The 26099-nt window shown below is 45.7% G+C and overlaps 1 protein-coding gene across 3 annotated transcripts in view; it reads left to right on the top strand.

Moving 5' to 3' along the window:
• Positions 1–25073, top strand: part of ACAD10 (acyl-CoA dehydrogenase family member 10) — a 2051508-nt gene extending 2026435 nt beyond the window's left edge. For all 3 annotated transcript variants that reach the window (XM_069619514.1, XM_069619513.1, XM_069619515.1), the window contains one exon: positions 24554–25073. In XM_069619514.1, the coding sequence (XP_069475615.1) occupies positions 24554–24688 (135 nt within the window). In that variant the 3' untranslated portion in view covers positions 24689–25073. The remainder of the gene's footprint in view (positions 1–24553) is intronic.
• The last annotated feature ends 1026 nt before the right edge of the window (positions 25074–26099 follow it).

Here is a 26099-nt window from a genome sequence, read left to right as displayed (position 1 = left end):
TTTTACCAGTTCCGCTAGCATTCTGGACCTTGTCCCTCCTAATCTGTTTATGTATCAAACTGCCGACACATTTTCCATCCTCAGAAGGACACAACAGTTCACTCTGTCCTGGGTCCAACACCTCACTGCGAATGAGCCTGCCATCAGCTCCAGGCAGTTGATGTGTAATTCTAACTCCTTCTCTGACCACCTGCCTCCCATTGCCATTTCTCCACAACGGGTTCCCCAGCCCCAACGGCTGTCATCCGACTCTATGATGGGGTCTGGGGATGAACTGAATATCGCTCTCCCATTCCAAGCCTCCATATGACTGAACCACCATCGTAGTTCCATTCTCGCTTCTGCTGCTATCGGTATCCTCTGTTCGTATGACAGACCTCTCCGTAGGTGTTGGATTTGTAGGCGCTGTAGAGCCCTGTAATGTAGTGGCCCTGGGAAGATTGCCTCAATGGATGACACTAGTCTCCCTACTAGTCTGGCAAGCTCTTTCTGAGAAAACTCTTCCCTCGCTGAGATATTACTGATCTCTTTCTTGATCAGGTTCACTTTCGTTATAGGCAAGCAGAGTGTGGCCTTTCTCGTGTCTATCACAAATCCCAGAAACTCTATCGATTGTGATGGTATCAGTTGGGATTTCTCCCAGTTTATTAAAAACCCTAGGTTCTGTAGTAGAAAGAGGGTTACTTCTGCCTGTTGTTCCAGTCTTTCCTTGTCCTGACCCATCAGACAGAAATCATCTAGGGACACTATCATTCAGAATCCCTGCTTTCTCAGGTTTCTGACTACTGTTCTCATTAGTTTCGTAAAGGCCCAGGGTGCTGACGCTATCCCGAATGGGAGGCATGTCAATTCCCATGTTAAGCCCGAGCAAGTCAAGGGCGAGCAGCAGTCTAAGAGGACTGTTTCACTGTGCTGCGTTTGAAGTTTTGAAGTTCTTTTTTATTTATTCCAGCCCCGAAAACTACACGCTCGCACTGAGGAGGAAGTGTGTGCAGAGCCGCGTTCGCGAGGGCACTGCGAGGGCACTGTGCCTTTAATCATCTTGGACCTGCGAGGCCCCGCCCACAGGAAGCGAGGCACAAAAGGGGAAGGTCGGTGCCCTTGCTGCGTTAAGCGCAAGCAAGTCAAGGGCGAGCAGCAGTCTAAGAGGACTGTTTCACTGTTTGCTGCTTTGCTGGGCTCTGGCGGCGAACCCAAGGGAAAAGTCAATCTTGATAATACGGTGTCAGAGCATCTTCGGGCATCACAGGGACTACAGAAACGAAACCAGGAAGGATTAAGGGGTGGATGTGATACCTCTGCTGGTCCATTGGAACGCAGGGACGCAGCGTGTGAACACCCAATTGAAAATACTGAGTTAAACAAAGAAGAGACGGTAAGCACTCATAAACAAAAATCTGCAGGGGCATTAGAAAGAAGGGTGGTTGAGCGGGGGGGCGCTGTTGCGCCGAACGAAGATGGCCGCCTGATGTCAGAGCTCTGAGCCGGGAGAGTAGAAGATCCCGTCCCAGCACCCTTCCAGTGCACTTGTGCAAACCCACGCTCGCGGAGCGGACGTGTGAATCCATCCGCTATCCCCTGGCTGAGTCTGGTGCCCCGGCATTGCTGGTTGATCCTGGTGCGGCGCCCGGCATTGAATGCGGACGCCGGCACTTAACCTCCCCCACGTAACTTTGAGCGCGGCGCAGCGGGCCTCTGTGGGGGGGAGGGGCGCTGTGCCTTCCTCTGTCCTCCTCTGAGATCGGGCCCTACGCGGCCACGGACAGTCTCTCCGGACCCCTCCGGCGCTTCGCCCGGCTGCTGCCGCCGCGCCTTCCATCTGCGGACTTCTGAGACGCCGGGCGGCGTCGGGGCCTCCGGTCCCAGCTTTGGAGGAACACCTGTCGTCACTGTGATCCCGGTGCCGCCGCCGCATGCTTACCCTTCCTCTGCTGCCCCCCTGCTGACGCCATGCTGGCCGCTTCGAGGACCAGGTAGGGGGGCACGGGGGGGCTCTACACTGTGACCCGCCGGCGGGTGCCTGATCTTCCCGGCGCGGCTCTCCTCTCTGGTGGGGGGCGCGGTGCTGCGGCGGCCGGCCCTGCTGGTCCGCCCGTCGCCCTGCTCTGGAGGGCCTATTGAGCCGAGCCCTGGTGTTGCAGCGGCCCTTCACGGCCGATCCCTGAGGACTTCCTTGTGGCGTTGTTGGCCCCGTGAGTCTACCCGGCTGGCTCGCCCATCTCCCCTGTTTTCCTCTCCCGACTCCGCGTGGGCCGCGCCGGCGGCGTGGCTGTGGGGCATAACTCAGCCCTGCCCTCCCAGCTCCCTCACGACAGCGGCCCAGGTGGCCTTTGATCTCTCTCTTACTTCATCAGTCAGAGCAACCTACCATTATCCAGCCAAGGCGCCAAAAGAACTCATGTATTTGCAGTGATTAAATTGTCAACAAGTTCATCTCCCCGAGGTATGAGTTGGGCATCTGCCTTAGTCGGAGAAATTAAGGCTGGACTTTTGGTGGCCGGATTGCACTGGCCCAGACTTGCACTATACCTTGGTACTTTGGAATCTCCTCACATGCTGTGCCTCCTTCTCCTCTGGGCTCGGTGAGAACATACTTGGCACCCCCCCCCTACTTGGTCACGCATCACCCGCCCAGGGGATAATGGTCCCTTGCTCCTGAGCTCCCCCAGATTTACGTTAACTCAGCTGTCCCTGGGGTTTGCACTAATCTAGGAGGCCCGGAACCTGGATCAACTGCCTGCAGTGACAGCGTGTATGCGGGGCTCTACAGGTTCAGCCTCATCATTCTAGCAGATGTTCTCTGCCTGTGGCTAAGGTCTTAATACAACAGCCGGTTGCTTGGGACCCTTTGACCCCCCCCCCTGCAGTTACACACACCCGGTGGGCACACCCACGTAAATAACCGTATTGCTGTCGGGCTGCGCCTCCCTTCTGGATAGGGACGCGGTCCTGACCCATAGTTGCCGGCCCCGATTGGGTGGACCGGTCCCAGCTCCATTTCTACATCTCCCGTTGTTACTTCCTCCCTCGCCGGGGCCCCCCCGTCTTTGCGGGTACGGACACGCGCTCCCCTGGTGGCGCTACTCGTGGTTCCGTCATCACCATGACCAAGGGGGCTGGAGCTGGTAAGAAACAAAGTTCGCTCAACATGTTTGCAAAAACTCCGTCCAAGGCTTCCCCCGATCCGCCTGGGGAGACACCCATGGTCTCGACACCCTCAACCTCGGATGACTCACAGAGGATGCTTGAGTACATGCAGGAGGGATTTACCGCACTGCACACCAAGTTGGACGACATGAGTGGTACCATCTCGTCTATTAAAGCTCATATGGAAAGAACGGACGGCCGGGACGCCGAGGTTGAGACCAGGGTGGGTGTCGCGGAGGATGACCTGCTGTCGCTTCGGGCTGCGGTATCTACACTTACTAATCGTGTCTCAGCGGTGGAGAGGAAGAATGATGACCTGGAATCTCGCTCTAGGCGTAATAACCTGCGTATCATTGGCATTCCGGAGGATAATGTTAAAGAGCCCATGGAGGACTATGTTGAGCGTATCCTTTTAACTGTACTCAATGCCCCGCAGCTCTCCTCACACTTTGCGGTTGAAAGAGCACATCGCTTTCTCACTGCTAAGCCTAAACCGGGCGCGCCTCCCCGACCCATCATTGCCAGGATCCTAAACTTTCGGGATCGAGACGCATTGCTTCGCGCAGCCAGAGCCAAGGGTGAGCTGCGCTTTGGCCCGGCAAGAATTCATCTGTACCCCGACTTCTCGGTCACTGTTCAACAGGAGCGCAGAACCTTTCTTGCTGTAAAAAAGAGACTTCGCGACCTGGGGGTAAAATACTCCATGCTCTTTCCGGCGAAATTAAGGATTGAACACTTGAATCAGACCTTCTTCTTCACCATCCCAGAGGAGGTATCGAAATTCATTGATGAACACTTTCCCGGTTGACGATTGTTTTCGCTCCTATAGCATGGGGCACCCCGTGGTGGCCCCCCTGCACATGATGTTGTCAGTTAAGCGGTCACTACCGCCAGGTCCCCTACGATATCCATGACCTCAGGTAACTCTTGATCACCGGTTTTGCTCTCGCTGTCTCCAGTGCCCCCCCTTGAGGGTCCATCATTTGTTTATAAACGGCTCTGTTGTGCTTGGGCGGCCTTGGCCCCCTGCGGGGCCCCCGGCACGAAGACTGTGGTACTGTCGACCACGGGCACCTGGACCTGACTGTCTGAGCCCTGGTCCCACCTTGATCACAAGGGATTGTCAGATCGCCTCAGTCTGGCTACCAGGGACCCTTAACTGTTGCATTCACCTTGATTTGCTGTTTGATCTGTTTGCTTACACGGCACTTTAGACTTTAAGCCGTTCCGATCCTGATATTCTGTAGCCATACGGCTCCCGTGAGCCACCACTATGTTTTCTTACTTACTACTATTGCACTGTGTATTATCCTTATGCTCTCCCCGGTTCAGCATGACACTGCTAGGCCGACTTGCAGCCCCCCAGGTGTAGATGCCTAGTATTTTGTTGGTGGTGTTGTTAATGGGTTTGGGTTTCTTCCCTCGAGTTTTGGGAGGGATGTGGGTGGGGGGAATGGGGGGAGGGGTAGTTATTATTGAAAATGACTTGGCAACCACTAGGGGCACCACATGCTGTACAGCACTACATCACACACACACGGCTGGAGATCCCTCCATGTCTGGATCTACAGACTCTCTCTTTTTTGAAAAACCACTCCTGTTACTGTATCAATATTCCCAATTAAATGGCAAGTGAAGTCCTGACGTTCATGAGCTGGAACGTTCGTGGTTTGGGCAATCATAAAAAAATGCGCCAGATACAATTATACGCAGAACGCCACGGGGTCAAAATTCTCTGCTTACAAGAAACCCATGCCCGCTCCGAACAATGTGACCGGTTCGCAAAACAGTGGGGCTCCCAAAGATATTACACTAACTATTCTACCCAGAGCCGTGGCACATTCACTCTGATACACAGAAGTTTGAAATTTGTGTGCAATCACTCACGTATAGACCTCCTTGGCAGATATGTCCTGCTCGTTGGCACACTACAGTGCCAAGAGGTGGCCATCCTAAACATCTACGGTCCCAACGTTGACGATCCGGACTTCTATTTACACCTAGCCTCGCTCCTGGAAGGCTTTCCCTTGATCCCGATCATATGGGGAGGAGACTTTAATACTATATTGGACGTTACCCTAGACAGATCGGGCACGCGGCCTCGCCAACTCTCCAGAGCGGCCTACACCATACTTACTATTCTTCCACGTCTGACACTGGTTGATTCTTGGCGGTTAATAAACCCTGATGCCCGAGAATACTCATTCTATTCCACAGTCCACGATTCCCACTCTAGATAGATGGCTCATCACCGACAGGTTAGTTAGGTCACTGTCTCACCAGGCTATCCTTCCCAGAACACTATCTGATCACTCACCTGTCGTCATCTCGCTAAACTGGGGTCCTGACGCCAATAGACCAAGGCAGTGGAGGTTAAGCTCCCGCACGCTCCTTGACCAGACCTTTGCGGCTGAACTCGAATCGTCCATTGAAGAGTTCTTTGAATTCAACACTGGTTCGGTGACAACTCACGCCATGCTCTGGGAATCATTCAAGGCATATACGAGGGGTGTGGCTATCTCCAAGGGAAGTGGCATTCTTAAGAGGATCCGCGCTGACATCTCCGCTAGTGAATCAACCCTTGCCGGTCTTGAGGCTCAATACGCTCTTAACCACTCTTCAAGCATTCTTTCGGCCTTGGGATCGGAACTAGATAACTTTCGTGCCCTTGCAGAGCGAGAGGTCAAATTCCTAGAGTCCCCATGTTTGGCGAGGAGATACGGCGAAGGTGAACGCCCCGGCCGTATGCTAGCCAGGCTGCTCCGTCGCGAACTCGGTGCTCCCAATATTCCGGCCATAGCAAGATCGGACGGCTCCATGGCTCTGTCCCCACAGGACATCAACTCCGAATTTCTTGCATTCTACACATCTCTATACTCCGAGGCCAATGACCCCCCCATTTCGGAAATAGATTCCTTCCTAGACTCTCTCCCTCTCTCCGTTTTATCTTCCGAGGCTGGTGCCTCTCTGGAGAGACCTATCACGTCTGAGGAGATTACCGAAGCTATTGAATCACTGGCGTCTGGTAAGGCCCCTGGCCCGGATGGATTGCCCATTGAATTTTATAAGCAATACAAGTCACTATTGGTCCCGCACATGTTGTGCCTCTGGGGGGAATCTTGCGAAAAGGGTATACTCCCCCCCTCTCTTCGGGAGGCATTGATAATGGTTCTCCCCAAACCGGGCAAGCCCCCCTCCCAATGCAGCTCATACCGCCCCCTCTCGTTGATTAACAGCGATGTTAAAATTTACACTTAACTGTTAGCCAACCGTCTAGCCCCTATTATGCCCCACATTATTCATCCTGATCAGGCAGGGTTTGTCCCAGGAAGGTCCACATCCTTAAATTTAAGAAGACTCTTTAATGTGATCAGCAGGGTCAGCCCCACCACGCAGGCGGCAGCAGCCACTCTGGACATGCAGAAGGCCTTCGACTCGGTCTCTTGGAAATACTTGTGGCGGGTCCTTGTGAAATGTAAGTTTGGTCACAATTTCCGAACTTGGGTTAAGCTGCTTTACACCTCCCCTTCAGCTAGAGTCCGTACTGAGGACAGATGCTCCGCCCCCTTCCAGATAGCCAGAGGGACGCGCCAGGGATGCCCTTTCTCTCCACTAATTTTTGCCGTCGCCATCGAACCATTTGCTGACATGATTCGCCAGGCACATGCCCATAGGGGATTACGCACGGCCGGTCAGGCTGACATAGTTTCTCTGTACGCAGACGATGGTCTGCTGTACATTCGTTCACCAGACATTAACCTTGCTCCTATCCTTGCGGACGTCGCCCGATTTGGTGACATATCGGGATTAAAAGTGAACTGTTCCAAATCCACATTGTTCCCGCTTTCTGATTGTACGTGTCCCCCCCCGGATCTGTTGGGTTTCTCCTGGTCTCAATCTAGTTTCACATACTTGGGGGTCGAGGTGTCCCGATCCATAATAAGACTGCGCGAGGACAACTACTCGAATTATCTAACGGCCCTGTCCGGTAAGACGTTTTATTGGACCAAGCTCCCCATTTCACTAGCAGGTAGGATCAGCATTCATAAAATGGTAGTATTACCCCAACTTTTATACCGATTCACCAATCTACCCGTATGGCCAGGCGATACATTCTTTAAGTCACTACGTCACATTACAAACACCTTCCTTTGGCACTCAGGTGCGGTTAGGCTTAAACTTTCTACGCTTACCACCCCGAAAGAATTTGGGGGTTTTGGCGCACCGGATTTCTTGAGGTATTGGGTGGTGGCTCAATCACAATTCGCCTCCCATTGGTTTAATACCACCGATCCCCCCCCCGCATGTCCGACTCGAGAAGCTATCTGCTGCTGATCGAGTGCTGGGTTCCCTCATTCTTAAGCCTATACCAGCTGACTCCGACTCGACAGATCCTGTGACATGCACCTCCCTAGCTCTTACTAAACTTTGGGCCCTGGTTACCACACCACGGCCATTCCATGGAGACCTACCGCTTTGGAACTTCCTCCCGGATGTCTCACCTACCCCGCTATCCACTGTGACCTGTTGGGCTGAAGCTGGCTTCCTGTCGCTCCGCAATATATACGAACAAGGCAACTTCGTTGAGTGGGCGGACCTCCCCCCATCCCTCAAGCGCCGGCCCACTGCATGGCTACAATTTTCCTCCCTTCGTAGGAATCTCAAATTCAGATACCCTGATTTTCCCACAATACCGCCTGATGACTCCATAGTTGCGGAACTCTGCTCTTACCTATCCTTTAGGGGTAAAGTGTCAAGACTATATGCGCTGGTGCAATCTAGAGCAGTCCCGGCCTTCACTAAGCTGAAGCACAGTTGGAAGGTCGACCTCGAGGTGGAGATCAGTGATGAGAGGTGGTCTCGAATGTTTGCTCGCACTCAAGATGTCTCCTATAACTCAAAATTTAAGCTTATACAGTTTAAGATCCTGCATAGATACCATCACACACCTAAGAGACTGCACCGCATGTTCCCAGATTCCCCCTCCAGTTGCCCCAGATGCGGCACGGAACAAGCAACCTACATCCATATGCTCTGGCACTGCCCACTCCTATCTCAATTCTGGATCGAGGTTTGCTCCACGCTATCAGACATGCTGGAACACCCCATTGCCCCTCCCCACTACATTGTCTCTTTCATGAATTCCCCCAGCTGCGCCGGAAAACTAGGAGGCTTGCGGGTCTCTGTATGCTGCTGGCGGTCCGCTGCATTCTGTTATGCTGGCTCCGTGCCAGACCGCCTGTGTATTCACAATGGCTTAGATCAGTTACGTGGGCTCATGACACTGAGGAAACCTGGAGTGCAATGCAACATCCGCACTGTCGGCCAATAGATGTCTGGCAAAGCTTCCGTGATTACATGGCCTCCTTGCCTTCTCCTTCATGCTCAGCTAGTGTCTCTCCCAAAAATGTATAATGATGTGTTTAACATGTTTATCTGTACGTCTGATTGACTCAAATGCTGATATCTAGTTGGATCTATGTGTTCCCGCTCCACTTCCCCACAGTTGAACAGTCGTGTGTTGCTGTTGGTGTATATTTATGTATATTTACTTTTGTTGTTTTAGCTGCCATGTGGCCGCCCTTTGCCCTGTCTTTTCAAGTGTGTTGTCAAGTCAAACAATAAAAACAAGTTTAAAAAAAAGAAAGAAGGGTGGTTGAGAGGCCGGAAACTGTCATTCCTATTGTGTTGGGGAGTTGGTTTATAAAGGAACTAAACCCAGAAGCATTTTTGAAAACCATGCGGCTCACTAAATGGGAAAAGGGGAAAAATACATCACAGGAAATGAGGCACGCTGTACGCTGGTATTGTTAAAACTACTGCAAGTACTTAGTGTGAACGGGAGACTGCAGGAGTTAACTCCTTTGATCCCGTTCACCTCATAGAACAAAGCAGAGCACACCGCAAATACCTTAGGTCTCTACCTGATAAATAGTCCCCCGGAATAGAGACTTGGTGCGTTTAAGGATTGAAAGAACTAAAACTGCATGAGGGTGGAACAGTGTGGAGTACATTGGCAGCTTGTTTTTTAACCTCAAAAGGGGCAAGCAATAAGAGGCCATTTCAAAATAACTTTTACAACTGCAACTAGAGTGCGGACCTAGAGATTTAAAATGAAATTACGCAGTACTAAAGACATGGAGAGAGAAGGGGATGGGTCATACCTAAGTGGAAGCCATGAAACAGACATTTTGGCCAACCCACAATATCAGGAAAACATACACCTCAATACCCCTCAGCAAATCCAGGCTCAAATACATGCAGAAGAGTTACCTGGTCATTTGGTAGGCAGCCACAAAGAAAAGAACCCAAGTACTGCAATAACAAACAAATGGAAACGGGGATTAGAGTACACAACAACAACGGAAAGAATTCAACAAAAAATAGAAAACCACTTTGGGAAAAAACTCCATAAAAGTCACAATGATGTCGAAGGAGAATAACTTATCTTATGGGAAAATCCGAAGCAACCCCAAACTCCATCTTCTAGTACGGAAATCCCCTCATCACCAGCACAACTGGGGAATGAAACCAATCTACCAAATGAGGGGGAAAATGTGGCAACATTGGTCCACCAAGATATACAATTACCTGAAAACATAGGACAAACTACAGGAGAAAAAAGTGATACAGTCCATCAGGTAGGACACAAGACAAAATCAGACTCTAACCCTGATACATTGAAAGCCCTAAACTTTGTGCTTAGCTCATTGGTTTCAGTTTTCGAAATGCTAAAAATGGAGGTACAAGCACAAAATGGGACTCTCTTGGAGATGACAAAAGAAATAGCATTGTGTGATTCATCTCTTGTTGGTCTGGTAACTGCAACCAATACTAATATGGCCCTGCCGCTCCGGGATTTAAACCTGGAAATGGTAAAACGAGGACTAGACATCTCTTCCATAGAGCAAAGTTTGAAAGTTTGAAAGAAAAAAATCATATGGAGAAACAAAACAACAAACTACTGGGAGAGGTTCTCTCCTTATTGAAAGGAAACCGGAAAACAATCCCAGAAGAACAAAATATAGAAAACATCCGAGAATACTCACTAGATGACACACCGCTCTCGGACTCGGTATTGGAAGAATTCCGAAGACTAGCAAATGTAGTTGAAGGAGAAATGGAGACTGTAGAAGGGGTGCAAAAAAAGCAGCCAGTAAAAGCAAATGGAAAACAAACAGAGACCAGACATCAAGAGGCAGGAGAAAAATGAGAAAACACCTTGCACGAAGAGAGAGGTCAATGACAGCACACCCTAAAACAAAGAAAAGTCAAGAAAAAGTTGAAAGACAACAAAAACAATGGAAAGAAAACAAAAAAATAATCTCACATGCAAACCCTAAAACCTCTGGTAACAGCGAGGAACATGACAAATCAACATGTGATGTTGTAGGTCCACAAACTTCGCCGGGGAAAAACAGGCCGAGACAAGAGAACAAAAGCCACAAGCAAATCAAAAAGAATTCTGAAAAGAATAAAATGGGAAACTGTTACAATCTTGAAGAAATTGTAGCAATTACAAAGGCAAGTATTGGTCTGCAAACCGAGAATAAGGTAGAAGCAAGCAATAATCTAAGGACAAAAACTAAGGAGAGCGCTCTGACAGATCAACCTAAATCAGAAAAACTACAAGCATTGAAAGAATCAAATGGAGCCCTTCAAAAAAATGTTGTCACAAAAGCAATAAAATGGGCTCCAATCTTTCTGCAAAAAGATCTTCAAGCTGGTAAAAAGAGTATTTGTCCGGTGAACATAGCAATGGCACACGGTGATCAAAATATAAAAATTGCCCCTATCTTTGAAATGAAGAACCAGAAGATCGGTAAGGAATCGAGTCCTCCTCTGTTAAATCCGACTATCCCCATACTCTCCAACGAAACAAAAACAAATGTCATGTTCGAAGATAATATTCGAAATGGGGCAGGAAAGTCGGTTAAACTAAACAGCTCAGGAAAGCAAGATGACACCTGTTTGATAAAGCAGATACCATCAAAAACGAGTGAACACATGAATCAAAACAATTTGAAAAACCATACCATCCAAAGAATTTGGTTGAGACTACATTCCAATACAGGGCATCATAAATCACTGAATAGGGAAGTAATTTTGGGCATGATGAAGAAAGTGAAAAACCTTCATTGTTTATCATCAGAAGACATAGAAAGTGTCGAATTTCCAATGTCACAAGATCGCTTCTTGGTGGAATTGGTACTTACCTCAGAGAACGCAAAGAAAACGTTGTTGCAAGAGTCCGTGGAGCTAGAATCCTACGGGTTAGAAGTCTCATGTAACGAATCGGAAAAAATATCACTATTAAACACCAGAATGCCCCAATACTAATAAACAAGGGAAGGGAAACCTTGAATGAACGGAATCTGACGAAAGGGGCGAGCAGAGAGATGGAATCAACCATAAAAGAAAATACACTTACACTCCTTCCAGAAATCCTTGCTTAAGTACTGCAGAAGCTAGAATTGGGCACGCAGCAACTTTAGAAAAGACGACTTAAATGTGTTCAGTTGGAACTCGCGGGGCTCCAGTTCCATAAGAGCAAAAGAAACGAGGGCACATCTATTCAATTTGGGTGATGTTGTTCTATTACAAGAAACCTGGTTGGTAAATCCATTGAATAACGAAGGATATACAGTTTTCTGCCTACCAGCATCACAAAAATGCTTAGGACGACCATCAGGGGGTTTACTCATAGCACTTAAGAATCAGATTTTTAAAAATATAGTAGAAATTGGGAAAAATAGATTAGGTTTTCATGCATGCAGAGCAAACACATATCTACAAGGGAAGCCCTCAACTTGGGTCTTGATAAACATATACTGGAACCCTGCCAGCTCAAAACTGGACATTTTCTTGGAAAGTTTGGCCCTATTACTGGAAGCAGTGAAGGTGAACTCAGCCTCCAGCAACATCGTCTTGGCAGGAGATTTCAATACAAACTGCTTATATCCACAAAAAGGTGAGGCAAAACATTTGAATGGTGGGAAGACAAGTAGGGGTAGATTGTGGAATTATGGAATATTGGGACCTTAGAATGGTCAATTGTTCACAAGAGAGTGATCAAGGAATATACACAACATGGCATAGAGGGAAATCATCCTCTGCTTTAGATTTCATTTTTGTCTCCAAAAATCTGCATGCCTTACCCTCCCTTCTCGTTCTTAAACGGGATGGGGGTAGTGATCATACCAGACTCGAGCTAACATTCCAAAATATTCTAGGAATAAGAACAGAAAGAGAAATGCAGAACCTAGAAGGAAAAAAAGGGAAAATTAGAGTCAAGAAATACAGGAATGGGTGAGTTAAGCTTAATAAACGGTTAAAAGAGATCCCAGAGTGTATCTGGAAACTGGAATGCGACCCGCAGAGGTTTAATAAATTTATCTGGGCAACGCTAGCACCTGAAGATTTAGCGGGGAGAGACAAACATCATCATCTCCATGCCTTTGATGAAACAACACAAAGGGGAAAAAGGGAGCATAGAAAAGCACTGTGACAAATTAATAAAGTAGGGTATCCAGTAGAACAACTGAAAATAGAAATAAAAAGAGAAAAAAACAACTATAAATCATGGTCAATCTCACAGAGGGAAATCCGGATGCAAACAGACTGGGAATATGTGCTTAAAATATTAAGGGAGAACAACAGTAAAAACTGTTGTGAAGCACTAAACCAATTTGAGGGGGAAACGGGTAACTCTTTGTAACCTGGTCTCTGACGAAGACTGGGTTGATTGTCTCACATAGACTTACAAGAGTCAGAGTACCTGCCTCTTTTCGACTATACCAGATATACCCTGGCAATTCAATATTAAAGAAGAAGACATTTATGAAATTATAATCAACTCCTCAACATCCAAAGCTTCAGGACTAAATGGTCTGACCTATCAGACACTTAAAAGTGAACCGAAACTCTGGTTGAAACTACTATCTTGTCTCTTTAGGGAAATCCTTAAAAAACGTGCATTTTCAATTTCTTGGAAAACAGCACTAGTAATACCCTTCTTTAAAAAAGGCGATCGTCGGGCAGCCATAAACTATAGGCCAATAGCGCTGCTAGACATCGAAAGTAAAATATTTATGAAACTTCTATTAAATCATGTTTCAAAATGGGTAGAAGATTTTGACATCTTATCACGCTTTCAAACAGGATTCCGGAAGGGACACTCGACATCAGTTAAAGGCCTGATCCTAAACCTCCTGAACGAACAAACAAAAACTCTCCCCCATTGTATGGAGCTCGGATCGACTTATCAAGAGCATTTGACCAGGTAGAACGTGCATTACTTTGGCAAAAACTGCGAAAGTGGGGAATGCCAGAAACGTTACTATCAATCTTGGTGGAACTGCAAAGAGCCACAAATCTAAGAGTTCGCCTAGATGCAATGGGTCATCTATCAAAACTAATAGAGGTAAACAGGAGGGTAGACAAGGGTGCCTAGGAGCGCCTCTTTTCTTTAATCTGTTTTTGGCAGATATGGGAGTTTTTCTAGAATCAGCTGCGTTGGCCAGTCACATCTTAAATGGGAGAAAGATCTGATGGCTGGCCTACGCAGACGATATAGTACTTCTCGACAGAACACCAATTGGTCTGCAACGTCTGTTAACAAGACTGAATGAGTACGTTGAAATAAACAGACTAACAGTCAACCCTGCCAAATCAAACATTCTCATCTTCAAAGATCCATTGACAAAAATCAAATATAAAAACTGGAAACTGGGGGGCAAATGCATTAGAGTTGTAGAAGCCATAAATTACTTGGGTTATAATATACACGCCCATCCAGCCCAATATAAGACAGATTCTGAGGTCATGGACAAGGTAATACAAGCCGGTTCCCAAATGGTCAAATTGAACCATAAATTTTGTAAATTTTCCATCCTTCCATTAGTAAAGTATTATTTAGCAAAAGTGGTACCAGTGATACTTTATGGACTAGAAACTAAACCGGGTCTCTGGGCAGCAAACTGGGAAACTTTTGAGGGTCGACTTTGGAAAAGAGCACTGGGCCTTCCAAGCTGCACATCCTTAAAAAGCCTGAGATTCGAGCTGGGTTTAAAGTCATTGAAGTGTATGGAAGATTGGAAACTGATTTCCCTGTTTCGAGAAATACTATGGGTAAAAAAACATCCCTATAAGGAGACCTCAGATCTAAAAAAATCACAGGGTAAGTCACCACTCTTGATCATAACTGGGGAAAAAGTAACGAAAGCACTGACAAAAATAGATCTTTAAATGGAATCTTTGATCTTAAACCCACTCAATACAAAAAAACGAACTTTTAGACTGGATCGAAACAATAGAGAATGTTAGATCAGATCCAGTCCAAAGTGCGTTTCTGAGGGGGGAAAAGAAACTTGGTTGTCTGTTGGGCCATTTAACGAAATCCCCTAACCGAAAGCTTTGCTCTTCTCAGAATGAGATTAAACTTGGTCCATTGTGGGGCAATTTTAGAAAAGCGAAACCAAGGGGTCAAAGCAAAAGAAATTGTGCTCCATTTGCATAAACCCTGCCAAGCAAACACTAAAGCATCTAATAATGGACTGTGAAGGTTCATGGATATATCGTTCAAGGTTATTTAGGAACTTTGTGCGCAGAGAAGAAGACATCATATCAGACTTTTTGTGGGACAGACTTATTTCTGGTAAAAGCAGTGCATTGTCATCGGCTGCTATACAGGTGCTAATCAATTGTGAAATAGTCATTTAAACCTGTATATTCCAGGAAAACAGATCACCACAACATTGCGCACCCAGACGGCATCTGAAAAGTGGCAGGGTTTGGCAAAGAAAAGGATCATTTTATTTTTGTAAAAATTTGTTTATTTGAAAAGGATCATTTTATTTTTGTAAAAATTTGTTTATTTGTAAAGACATTTTTTTTTTCTGCTTATTTGTATTTTTGTAAAGGCTCACTGAGCCAAAACAAATACATTTTTTTAAAAATTCCCATGTCTGACCTCCCCAAAAGAAGCGTAGGAATCTCTGATGTTCTTTTGCGATTGGTATTGCCAAGTAGGTGTCTTTGAGGTCTATCCTCAATAGCCAGTCCTCCGCTTGCAAGATGTCTCTCAACAGATGGATTCCTTCCATGTTGAAATGTCTGTGTATAATGAATGCATTTAAGTCTGAGGTTTATCACAGGTCTCTGATCCTTTAATAGGAACATATTGCTTATGAAGCCTAGTGTCAATTCTATCGCCTGAGTGATGGCTTCTTTCTTTTCTAGATAAAAAATGTCTTTTTTTTAGTACGTTTTTGTCATCTTCGCTGAACTTTATAGTTCTTGGGTATGTCTTTTGTACAGGATTCTGATAGTTGGAAACCTTGTACCGTCTGTTTTATCCAAGCATCCCCTGATAATTGTTTCCACTGTTTTAAGAACAGTGCTGCCCTCCCCCCTATTACTGGGATTTCTGGTTTCATTGGCCTTTTGTCTCACCTGCATTAGTTTGCTGGCCTCTGCCGCTTCCATGCCAGCCTCTGCCTCTACCGCTTCCTCTAGACTGAAAGAAGCAGTTGGGTCTGCGCTCTTCCTGGTCTCCCCAGTTTCCTCTACCGCTGTAGTTGGACCTGTACGTAGAGTCGCGGCTGGCCGAACGGCCCCTTCCATTGCCAGCCCTACCGAAAACCTTCTGCCCAAATACTTGTTTCAGCGATGCTTGGGCCTTGTCTATGGCGGCCTATGTATTGTCGAATTCTGCCATTTCTTTAATGAATACGTCTCCGAAGAGTTTACACTTAGTCCATTGACGATTCTGAGGGGGACAATTCGCTCATTTTTGGGTCAATTTTGACCAATCTAGACCTCTGGGGTTCCTTAGTTAATGCATTGTTGGCATTACCTAATAAGCATATTGCCTGTTGTGCCTAGCCGGCTAGAATATCTGGGTCCACTTTTTCCTCTGGCTCTTTCGACCGCTTCCGCCATTTGCCATATTTTTCTAATAAGGCCTATAATATCTAAGACTTTGTCTTGGCATGACTGCCATGACCTCTCAATGCCCTTCTTGATGTCTCTGCCATACCTTCCCATGAAGGATAGCATTTTTTCATCTATTTCTAGTGTCTCTGCCACACAGTTTGGTACCTGTGGTCTAGGGCATTCGTCCTCCTTCGAGAGAGGTTTGCTAATCCTCTTCTTAATGCAGTTGCCAATTTGTGCGGGTGGCTCCCACTCCCCAGGCCTGGGATGGATCAGAGAATCTGTGTCAAACACCTCTCCCTTCTCCTCCTCCTTTCTTTGTCTTTTCCCTTTCTTGGGGGGGTCTGCTGATGAGGATTCACGCTCCTCAGAGCTTCTTTCGGACGTTTCATCGCACTCTTCCTCGTAAGTTTCCTCTGAATTGGACTCCTCATCCGTATAACCTCTGCCACTTCTACCCCATGACCTCACTCTTCTTCCACCACTCTTTTTTTCTATGTGGTTTGCCCAGGGGTGTGAGGGGGATGGTGGCTGCTGCGCGCCTTTCAGCCCTATTTTCTTCCCCCTTGCCCCCCATTTGGTATCTGTCTGGGGCTTCTACCCTTAAGATTTGCATCCCTTGGGAGAATGTTAATAAATCATCCACCAAACTCCTGCTTTGGAGCATAGGGCCCAGTCCTGCGCTTAGTACCCTCTAGACTGCTTGACCCCTGCCTGTCTCGTACCATTTGCTACTGGTATGGGGTTCGTCATATTCCTCACTGGAGTTGTGCATTTCGGCACTCTGGTGGTTTTACACAGGGGTCTTGGCCCTGTTTCCATTAATATGCAGCTTAATGTGGTTCAGGGGTTTACCTTGTTTCCAGTTTTGCTTGGATCTGTGCCCGGTGCACTTCTGCTTTATGCTGCCAGTCTGTGTTGTACCAGTGGCTAGTTCGTTACGAAAACGACTGTTATCTTTTTCTGCCAATAGATGGCTTTGAGAGCGAATTATTTTGTTAGCTGTCAAGCTGTACTTCCGGCACTCTGATCGAGTGATCCGAAGCTATGGATTTAATTGCTCCTTTTATGGCTGACTGACTCTGTGTACTGTGTCCTTATCGTGGGATGTTATCTACACGCAAGTCTTCAGGGGCTGGTGCGGGAATTGAATCCCGTCGCACCGCACCCTCTTCTGTGTGAGAGCGCCCCCTTACAGTCTTCTGCTCCAGCGTCGGACCTTCTCCCGGCACATCGCGCCATTCCTATACTTGCTTTCTACATGGATACGCTCCTTCGTAGAAGACAATGCTATTGTTTGCAAGCACGTTTAGATACAATATAATGTTTTCTCCAGTTACAATTAAATCAATTAACAATCACTCTCACACACACACTTATTCATAAAATAGAATGGAATGAGTACTTAACTGCTGCCCGAGCAGCAAAGTAAGAGGAAGGACGAGAAAGGGAAGAAATTATTATGGGACTGTCAATGAGAGGATTGACTGGACATGTCACATGGTTAAACTTAAACATATAAAAAATGGACTGCAAAAAGGACAATTTTCTTGGGGAATTTAGTACTTTGCATGACATTTTTAATATATTGTTTGATGTTTAATGCTACTCGAGTTTTACAGTAAAGAGAGAAAGCATAATCAGATCCTCCGTATCTGTACCTTACATATCTGTAATACTGAAGTTCATAATACATTTCAAATTTGAATCATTGTTATTGATAAAACTTAAAAATTGCTTTAGTATTATATCTGGACTTGTCCATAAAATAAAGAAATCATTGATGTACCTCAGACACAGAACAATGTTTAAATTCCATACATTGGTGCCATTATGTAATAAATTTCTCCTCCCAATACCCCATGAGTAAGTTTCCATATGTATGAGCAAAGTTAGTACCCATGGAAGTCCCACGGGTTTGTAGATAAAAATTGTTTATGGAAAAGGGAAAATAGTTATGGTTTAGGACAAAAACAATGATGTCTAATATGTTGCCTTAGAGAAGCAGATCAGTTCCTAAGAAAATATTGAAAGGCATGTAAACCATCTCCATGACGCATAAAAGTGTACATAATGTAACAAAATAAGTGTCAACAAAATAAAATCCGGCTCCATATGAATGCTTTTTAACCTCTTTATAACCCCTCTATTATCTTTGACATATGACACAAGGCTAGTTGCAAAAGGTAATAAAATGAAAACTATAAAACTATAGGTAGTTTCCGTAAGGAACCTATGGCGCTTACAATAGGTCTACCCAGTGGGTATTCTTTATTCTTGTGAATATTTTGTAGTAAGCAGAAGCTTGGGATGGTATGATTCTTAACATATAGATAATTATATGTATCCTTGCTCAGTAAACCAGAACTACGCCAGTGTAATAGTTTCGATTTCAATAAACTGTTATACTTGCTTATAGGGTCTTCCCTGAGCAGAGAATAGTAATTACCATGTTGCAATTGTTTATTGGTGCCTTGTACATATTTATAATTTCCCCAAAGAACTACATTACCACCTTTATCAGCCGGTTTGAGAACCCAAGTATCATTAGTCTGAAGTGCTCTAATTGTGAGTTGAGTTGATTTAGAAATATTTGGATTTGGATCCAATTTAAATTAAGTAAATCAGATCCCACTGACTTTTCAAATAATGTAATTTAATGTGATGATCATCCATTTTAGATAGAACAAAAATGGATTTGGGTTTGAAATGGTTGGATAAACTTCCATCAAAAGTCGCAACAGTAATTTCTAGTTCGTCCACATCCTGTAAAATACTCTCAGGAACAAGGATTGTAAAAAATCTAAAGCCTCCATTTCTCATTTACTATAGGTAGACAAGGTTTCCAAGGAAACATGAGTTCTAATAGTGTTAGTACTGTCAAACGCCTGGCCGGTTCCACTATTACCCTTTATTCTCGGTGGAGCAGAGCGCAAAAGAGAATCCAGTAATGCAAGCGCAGACGAAGAACAAGAAGCAGGTGTTGTGCAATTGGCACAGCAGTTGCGCGTTCCTTGCCGCAGCGCTCCTGTAAATTGTGAGGCATAGTGCTTATTTTTAGCTGGGAGCTTATCTAGCTAAGGACTGAATCCTTCGACTCTCATACAGCAGCTCCTCAAATTATCTTTCCGGGATCAGCATAAATACATTTTTTAAGTGCTGTTATTCCTGCATCTCCCCACCCTCGTCTCCCACAGTTTGTCCTATTTCCCTTTCACCACCGACAATGGCATGGTTTCTGGGGGCAGGGCCACAATGCGCCAAGCTCTTTTACAAGATACCGGTGTCGTAAGACCACTATGTTGGTTATTTTGGTGCAGTATAAAAGCTTCATAACATAATATAACATAACATAGCACCCCTTGTCCTGCTACCACAGACCCCTGCCTTGAAGCCCAGGCATAGCCACAGTATTCATCAGCAGCAGTGCAGTGCAGTGCAGTAACTCAGTACAGTGGGGGCAGATGCAACATAAATGCCCATGACATTACGTTACTAAACAACGCTGGTGACCCATAACCTCAGACCCACCTCCCACAGGGCCTGCATTATTTATTTGTTATACATTTCATTTGTTGATAGCGCCCATACCCAGAGGTATCACGGCGCTCGTACATACTTAGAAGCAGGTGATACAGTACAGTCATGACATAATAGGCGGGAACAGTCTCATACAACCAGGGACAAGCCCCCACACTACACAGGGGTAGCCCACTGTGCAAAATAGTGCTTTCACTGCTTGGCAGCTGCTGGGCAGATTAGCCAACCTTCCACATTCCATCAGGATAGTTGGGCTTCAGTCCCTGCTTTATGACTGTATGCAAAAGACTGGGCCGAACTTTGCATAGGGGGCATTTGGGTCTACAAAGAGCATGTGACTCTAAAACTGTTGCCAGCCTTTTTGGGAGCCCTCGGCATCCCCCAATTAGTGAGGACCTGTCCAATTCCAAATGCACGGCTCAGGCTCAGTGGGCACGATTTAGTGTGCAGGACCCAGTCTGAATTTGAAGGAGGCCTGGGTCTATCCATTGCAATCTTTGCCTGCACCCTTTCTGGTGGGTATGCAAATGAGTTGCCCACCAGCATACCCCATGCGTGGAAAGTGCATTGCAAATTGCATCCATACTTCACAAAGGTATTTGCTCAGTTACATGATACCTCCAGTGTTGTAGCTGGGATGTTATTATGGGAGAATGCGTCAGCAAAGTATACACGTGAGCATAGGGTATGGGCCCCTGTGAGCTGTGGCCCTCCAGAATAGCATATGGGGCCTTGGGGAAAAGAGGGTAGGCCTGGGCCACCAGCCCCCACTGTGTCTACACCAATGGATACACCTGACATGCTATTCCTTTGTATATGTACCAGCCAAACCACACATTAAGCACACAAACACACCTCAAACCTAGCAAACATTTGCATACAACAAACAGCTCAGGCATTGAGCCTTACCCATATAGCTACAACAAGCCAGTGCACGCAATCAACCCATTTGCAAGCCAGCACACACAGACACCTGTTTCTCCTGGTTCTGGCTCTATCCTATCATTCTACCCTTACTAACCCACCCTGCCCTCTTTCTTGCAAATCCATGTGAGCGCTGGAGAGCACCCCAATGGTAACGGTGCGCGGTGTCAGACAACGTAACATAACATGTCTTGAACAATCACAGACCAGGAGCAAGGACTGGGTGAAGCAGACTGGTCTCTTTGTGGACGCTTCTCAGTGCCTGATTCTGAGCTCAAGATAAAATTAGTGTAGACAGGCGACATTCCCCCCTCCATTTTTGAGCACCACCATTCTTAGGTGGGTGGAAATATTGAAGGGGAGCTGTTATGCTTTCCAACCGTAAAAGCTGATGTAGTCTGCCTATGGGCAGCTATATTACTTTGAGCGTTTCCTCAAAATCTGCAACTTTACTTATTTAAGAACGTGTCCTTGACCCTTCTGCAAATAAGAAAAGTGGTGATGCAGCCTAAGTATTGCCTTCATTATAAAGGAAAAAGTGTCCACTAGATGTTAATGACACCTCTGAGGTGCTATAGTTTAGCTCCCTTTTTACATTGTGAAAAACCAGAGAATGTTTTACTGTTTAGACCCCGGGAATTCCTTGCTCAGATGGCGAGGGCATGGCCATCACCTTTCGATCCAGACCCTGGGGGTGGACAAATGCGGGAGGATCACCTGGGTGCGGGGTCCTCGGGCAGTGGGGGAGGAATGCCCAATGGTGAGACATGGTATCCCCCTTTCGAGAAAAAAAAAACCTATCCCATCCTGTTTTATAGGATAGTACAACTTCCCAGACCCCCCCTTCCTACACAAACACTGAGCCGAGGAAGAGGAGGTCTGAGGCTAAAAGGTGTAACACCCATGCAATACATTGGACATGTCCCACTAATAAGATCAGGCAGCTTCAGGCACTTAATCTTAATTGCAGACACCTGGTACCTATTAGCTCTCCCCACATAGTTAAAAGGTGCAGCACAGATCCGCAATCGGAGCAAGGCAATGCACGAGAAGGAGCAGTCCTTCAAGGGTGGCAGCGAACCAGGTGCAACAGAGCGACAGGCTGAGGGACGGATTCGAGGCATGGTGAAACCATGGACACCCCGGCGAGCAATTTTTACCTCTGAAGGGCCTTTAAGGTTGCGCAAGGAAGCCTAGCTAGAGAGGAGAGACAAACCTCTTTTGTGTTTCAAGGATACCAGCCACTCTCCTGGCTCGAAAGGCAGAGTTGGGGAGGTGAAGCAGCAGTTGTGGTATCAGCCTTAACTTCAGGATCAAAGCCGAAAGACGAAAATGAATTAACACAGTCGGTGAGTAGATAAAAGCAATGAAAGTCCGGTCTGTGTTAAATGAAACTTGACAGCAACAGTATCCGACGAATTAAGGTTGCGTGTGTGCCAATAAAACGCAAGAGAAAGCAAAGCATTGTAAAGAGCTGTAAATTTAAAGATACAAAGTAACAGAGTGGTCCGGGCGAAAGAAGATTCTCAATCGAAAGTCTCTGTGAAATGTCTGACGCTGTAGAAGCAGCGGGAAGAGAAATAAACCGAGATGCAAGATTTGAACTGTTGTTAGGTTTGACCCCGGCAGAGGGGAAACCTGGATGTGAGAGATGTCTTTGAACTGTTAGGTTTCATCCCAGCAGAGGGAAACATGGATTTGAGAGATATCTTTGAACTTTGAAATAAGTACCGTGATGGAACTACATTTACAGGGAGGCCTTGGTGTAGGAGAGGAAAGGTGATGTTTAAAGAAAGAAGGTTGAAGTGAGAGAAAGCAGAGAGGTCCAGCGGAAAAAACTGGTGACTTTTCGTAGAAGGCCAAGTGTGCCCTGGTCCACGAAACAAACTGCATCCTTGTTTCCAAAGCCAGACTGTGTCGCAAGATCCAAGTGTGTCACCTTACCCTGTACTACAAAACATGGGAAAGCGAGTTTACTCCGCCATATTGACATTTCTTTTGAACACTCATTTTCCTTTTTGCATTACACATTCCCTTTACACATTTATTGTATTTGAAAGAGGGCAGGCAGTATGTTTATTAGTATAGGCCATTTTATTTTGACTAAGGTCTGACTAGGACTGTATTTTATTTTTGTTTGATGCTCGAGAATACTCCCATCTTAGTTATAGGGCAAGATGGGAGTTTTCCAACCCCTTTTAAACCATCAATGAAGGTTTTGAAACTTGCAGATCTTGTGTCAGTGTCTACTTGTTATACCATGCCTTCCACCGAACATGCAAAACCAAAGCTTTTGGAAGGAGAATTTCCTTACAGTGCCTGCCCTGCATTCCTGATGGTTGCTAGAGCTGCTGTCAAACTGTTAATAAGGCACATGCAAAGCTCGAGGCTTAGATGCCAGGCAGCTACATTCTGACTGAATTTTGTTCTTTTTATGAAAAGTGTTCTTCTGTCATGGAAGAACACTTTTCTATTTTTCCCTGCACCTCAGAATCAGGGGCGTAGTCGTACTGTTCTGGACTAAAAGCAAAGCAGGATCGTTTCTATTGCTTTTTTACTTTTCCATCCCTGACTTCGACCCTCAAATATGCTGCATGCCAGTGTCTAACTAGGAGTTGGTCGCATATTCAACATTCACAAATCCTAAATGGATAGCAGTGGTTTCTCGTCCCTCCTCCTGGATGCAGGAACACTTGGCGACTCAGGGGAACCTGCACGCAGGCCATTCTGATTGCAGGATATGCGCACTCTGCTTGTCATGTATGCCGTCTAGCATATTTGGTGAAATGGGGCCTTAGTAGGCATTACCACGCATTCTGGCCACATTACCTCTTAGATATGTTCAGAGTAGTGGCATCACAAATACCATGCCACAGTGAGCTGCACGTCTATGGGTAACTGATCTGAGAAGGGCCTTCTACTGACGCAATACATCGTTGAATTTTGTATGATGAACCATTATGCACTTACTTCTGTGCACTTACTCTGTCAGAATTGTCCCTGGACCTAGTATGATAGCAACCTCGTCTGTCTCCTCCCCCCTCCCCTTACTTGTTTACTTGTTGTTTTCCTCCCTCCCCACCCTCCCCCCGCACCCACCTCCAGCACTATCTGAAATGTAGTCAGGCCTAATACGATAGTCGCTTGTTTTGTTCCTCCCCTCCCTTTCTGCACCCCCCTCCTTTAGTCTTTCTCCAGCTCTACCAGAAATGTCGTCAGGCCTAGTACAGTAGTCGCCTGTCTGTTTCCATTTCCTTCCCACTCTCCCCCTCCCTTCCTTATCTATGTCTTAGCTCTTGCAATATGTGAAATGTCATTAGGCCGAGTACGATAGTTAATTTTACATCCTTACTGTTCATGGCCTGTAAGAATGTCATTGTATTTTCCTTTGTTCCCTCCCTTGCCTTGAAGCGCTTTGAAACACATTGTGTATAGGCGCTATATAAATAAACTATCATATCATATTTGTGAGAATGCAATTTTCGAAACATAATTGGAAATATTGACAAACACGTCACATTTTGACCGGGTACAAAGGACAGCCCTTTTTCCAACAAGTTGACAGTTTGTTGGCTTGGTCAATTTTCAAATACTGTCAAGAATGTATCATCATTGGTCAAAATTGTCCCATCTGTGAACGTGTGAAGATGGATGTGTGGGTCTTCTCTTGTTTCAATTATGTATGTCCCCTGTTTCTGCCAGCTTAATAAAATGAATTTGAACACATGTATGACGCTCTTGCTTGTGTCATAAAACTCTCCACCAAAGTAATGCACTTTTGAACAGGCATTTGTAATGGGGGCATAGATTGTTTTAGGGCAATTTGTCTCTTTGTAAAATTGCACTGCACCTGAGCAAAGGGTAATGCACACCTCGAAAGAGGTTTGGCTCCCACGGCATTGTCCTACCTGATTAGTGTACCGCAGGATTGGTGTTATGTCAGTATCCATCCAAGCTATTGCACAAAGGATGTATTTGCTGACATACTTATTCTCTTTTATTTTAGGCTTTTGGAGCAGCAGGCCTCAGCAACGATTATCCCCTCGCTCAGTTCTTCATTTGGGCCCGGGCACTCCGATTGGCGGATGGGCCAGATGAAGTTCACATGGCAACCGTGGCTAGAATGGAACTGAAACATTGATCCCTTCTCACTATTAGAAGTATTGATGCAGTACATACAGATGGTATCATGGTCCAAAGGTGCAGTGATGCCAGAATTGCCTGCTGAGCGTGTGGCACTTGTCAAGATTCATTGTTATTGACTCAGCTGGTGGATAAAACCTCTATTATATCTAAACGTGCAGGTTACCAGCATTATTAAATCAATCATTGTCTGCTGACAGAGGACTCCCCATTCACATGTACAAATCAACGTTTTTAGTTTGTTATAATGATGTATCAATGGAAAAGGATATCCGTGAAATTATGAAATATTAATGTTCAATATTCGCACATCAAAATGGTTATTTTTGCTTTACCTTTTTAGTCAAATCGACGACTTCCTATTAAAGGCTGACGCTACAAAACATGCTTTCACATTCATTGTGACTATAACTGATGTTGAAGTACTATGTTCACTGTGTGACTTATTGCAATGTATAAGAATCTTCATAAAAGAATGTACAAACATTGTGGGAAGCCCTAGCAAACTACTGCCAAGTGTGCACATTGACTCCCTAGTCCAACTCATTTTGTTAGTGGCTCAGGTAGTGCCTTCATTAGCAAATTAAAGAAAAGGTGATGTGTGCTACCCCTGGTGTAGTTTTCCACCATGTGGAATGTGGTCCCTGTTCCATTACCTCCACGTCCCTCTTCCTTGTCCCGCTACTTCCTCAAGAAGGCGGTCCACCTTCCGACAGAACAGTTTCCCAAAACGTCCTTCTTTGTTTTCCTTTTTAGCCCCTCCTCTCCTATTAAGGGTATAAACCATCTGAACAGTCCCCAGTATCCTTCTGTTTTACTTTCTGTCTTTCTTGTCCGGTAACCCTGGGAGGCCTACTAGGCTGGTCTCCTTGTTGTGAGGCAACAGAAATGAGATGCGGACACAGAGGTTTCATTCTCAACATTAGCCATTTTGTTAACAGAAAGGGGTTTGGAAAAAGGCCTAACCTTCCCTATCCTAACAAGAGTATTCCTTCCCATGAAACTAAAACTAAAGCAGGAGGACCTTGTGTCCTAACTCAATCTGACACTCACCACTAATACATACAAATAAAATGTGGAAGGTAAATGTTTCAAAGTTTCTGGTTGACAAAATGTTCAAAGGCAACAAGAACTTAATATAACCAAGTCTCTTATCAACATACCAATACAAAGTGAGTTTCCCGGCACACGCTCCTGCCAGGAAACTCAACTGAAAACTCTTGATATCCTGGTTTACTCTCAAACCACAATTTTGAATGACTACCAGAATATTACTGGTGTCCAAAATTCAAAACACAAGGGTATACCAACATTATTTTGGTAATAATTCACTTAAGCACTCGATGCTGCCACCCACATAGGATCACATGTAAATTACTATCACTTTGGATATTTTCCACTAATTCCAT

The sequence above is a fragment of the Ambystoma mexicanum genome, chromosome 10, assembly GCF_040938575.1.
Source record: "Ambystoma mexicanum isolate Mex_15411 chromosome 10, UKY_AmexF1_1, whole genome shotgun sequence".
Lineage (NCBI taxonomy): Eukaryota > Metazoa > Chordata > Amphibia > Caudata > Ambystomatidae > Ambystoma > Ambystoma mexicanum.
This window is presented reverse-complemented; position numbering and strand designations above follow the sequence as displayed.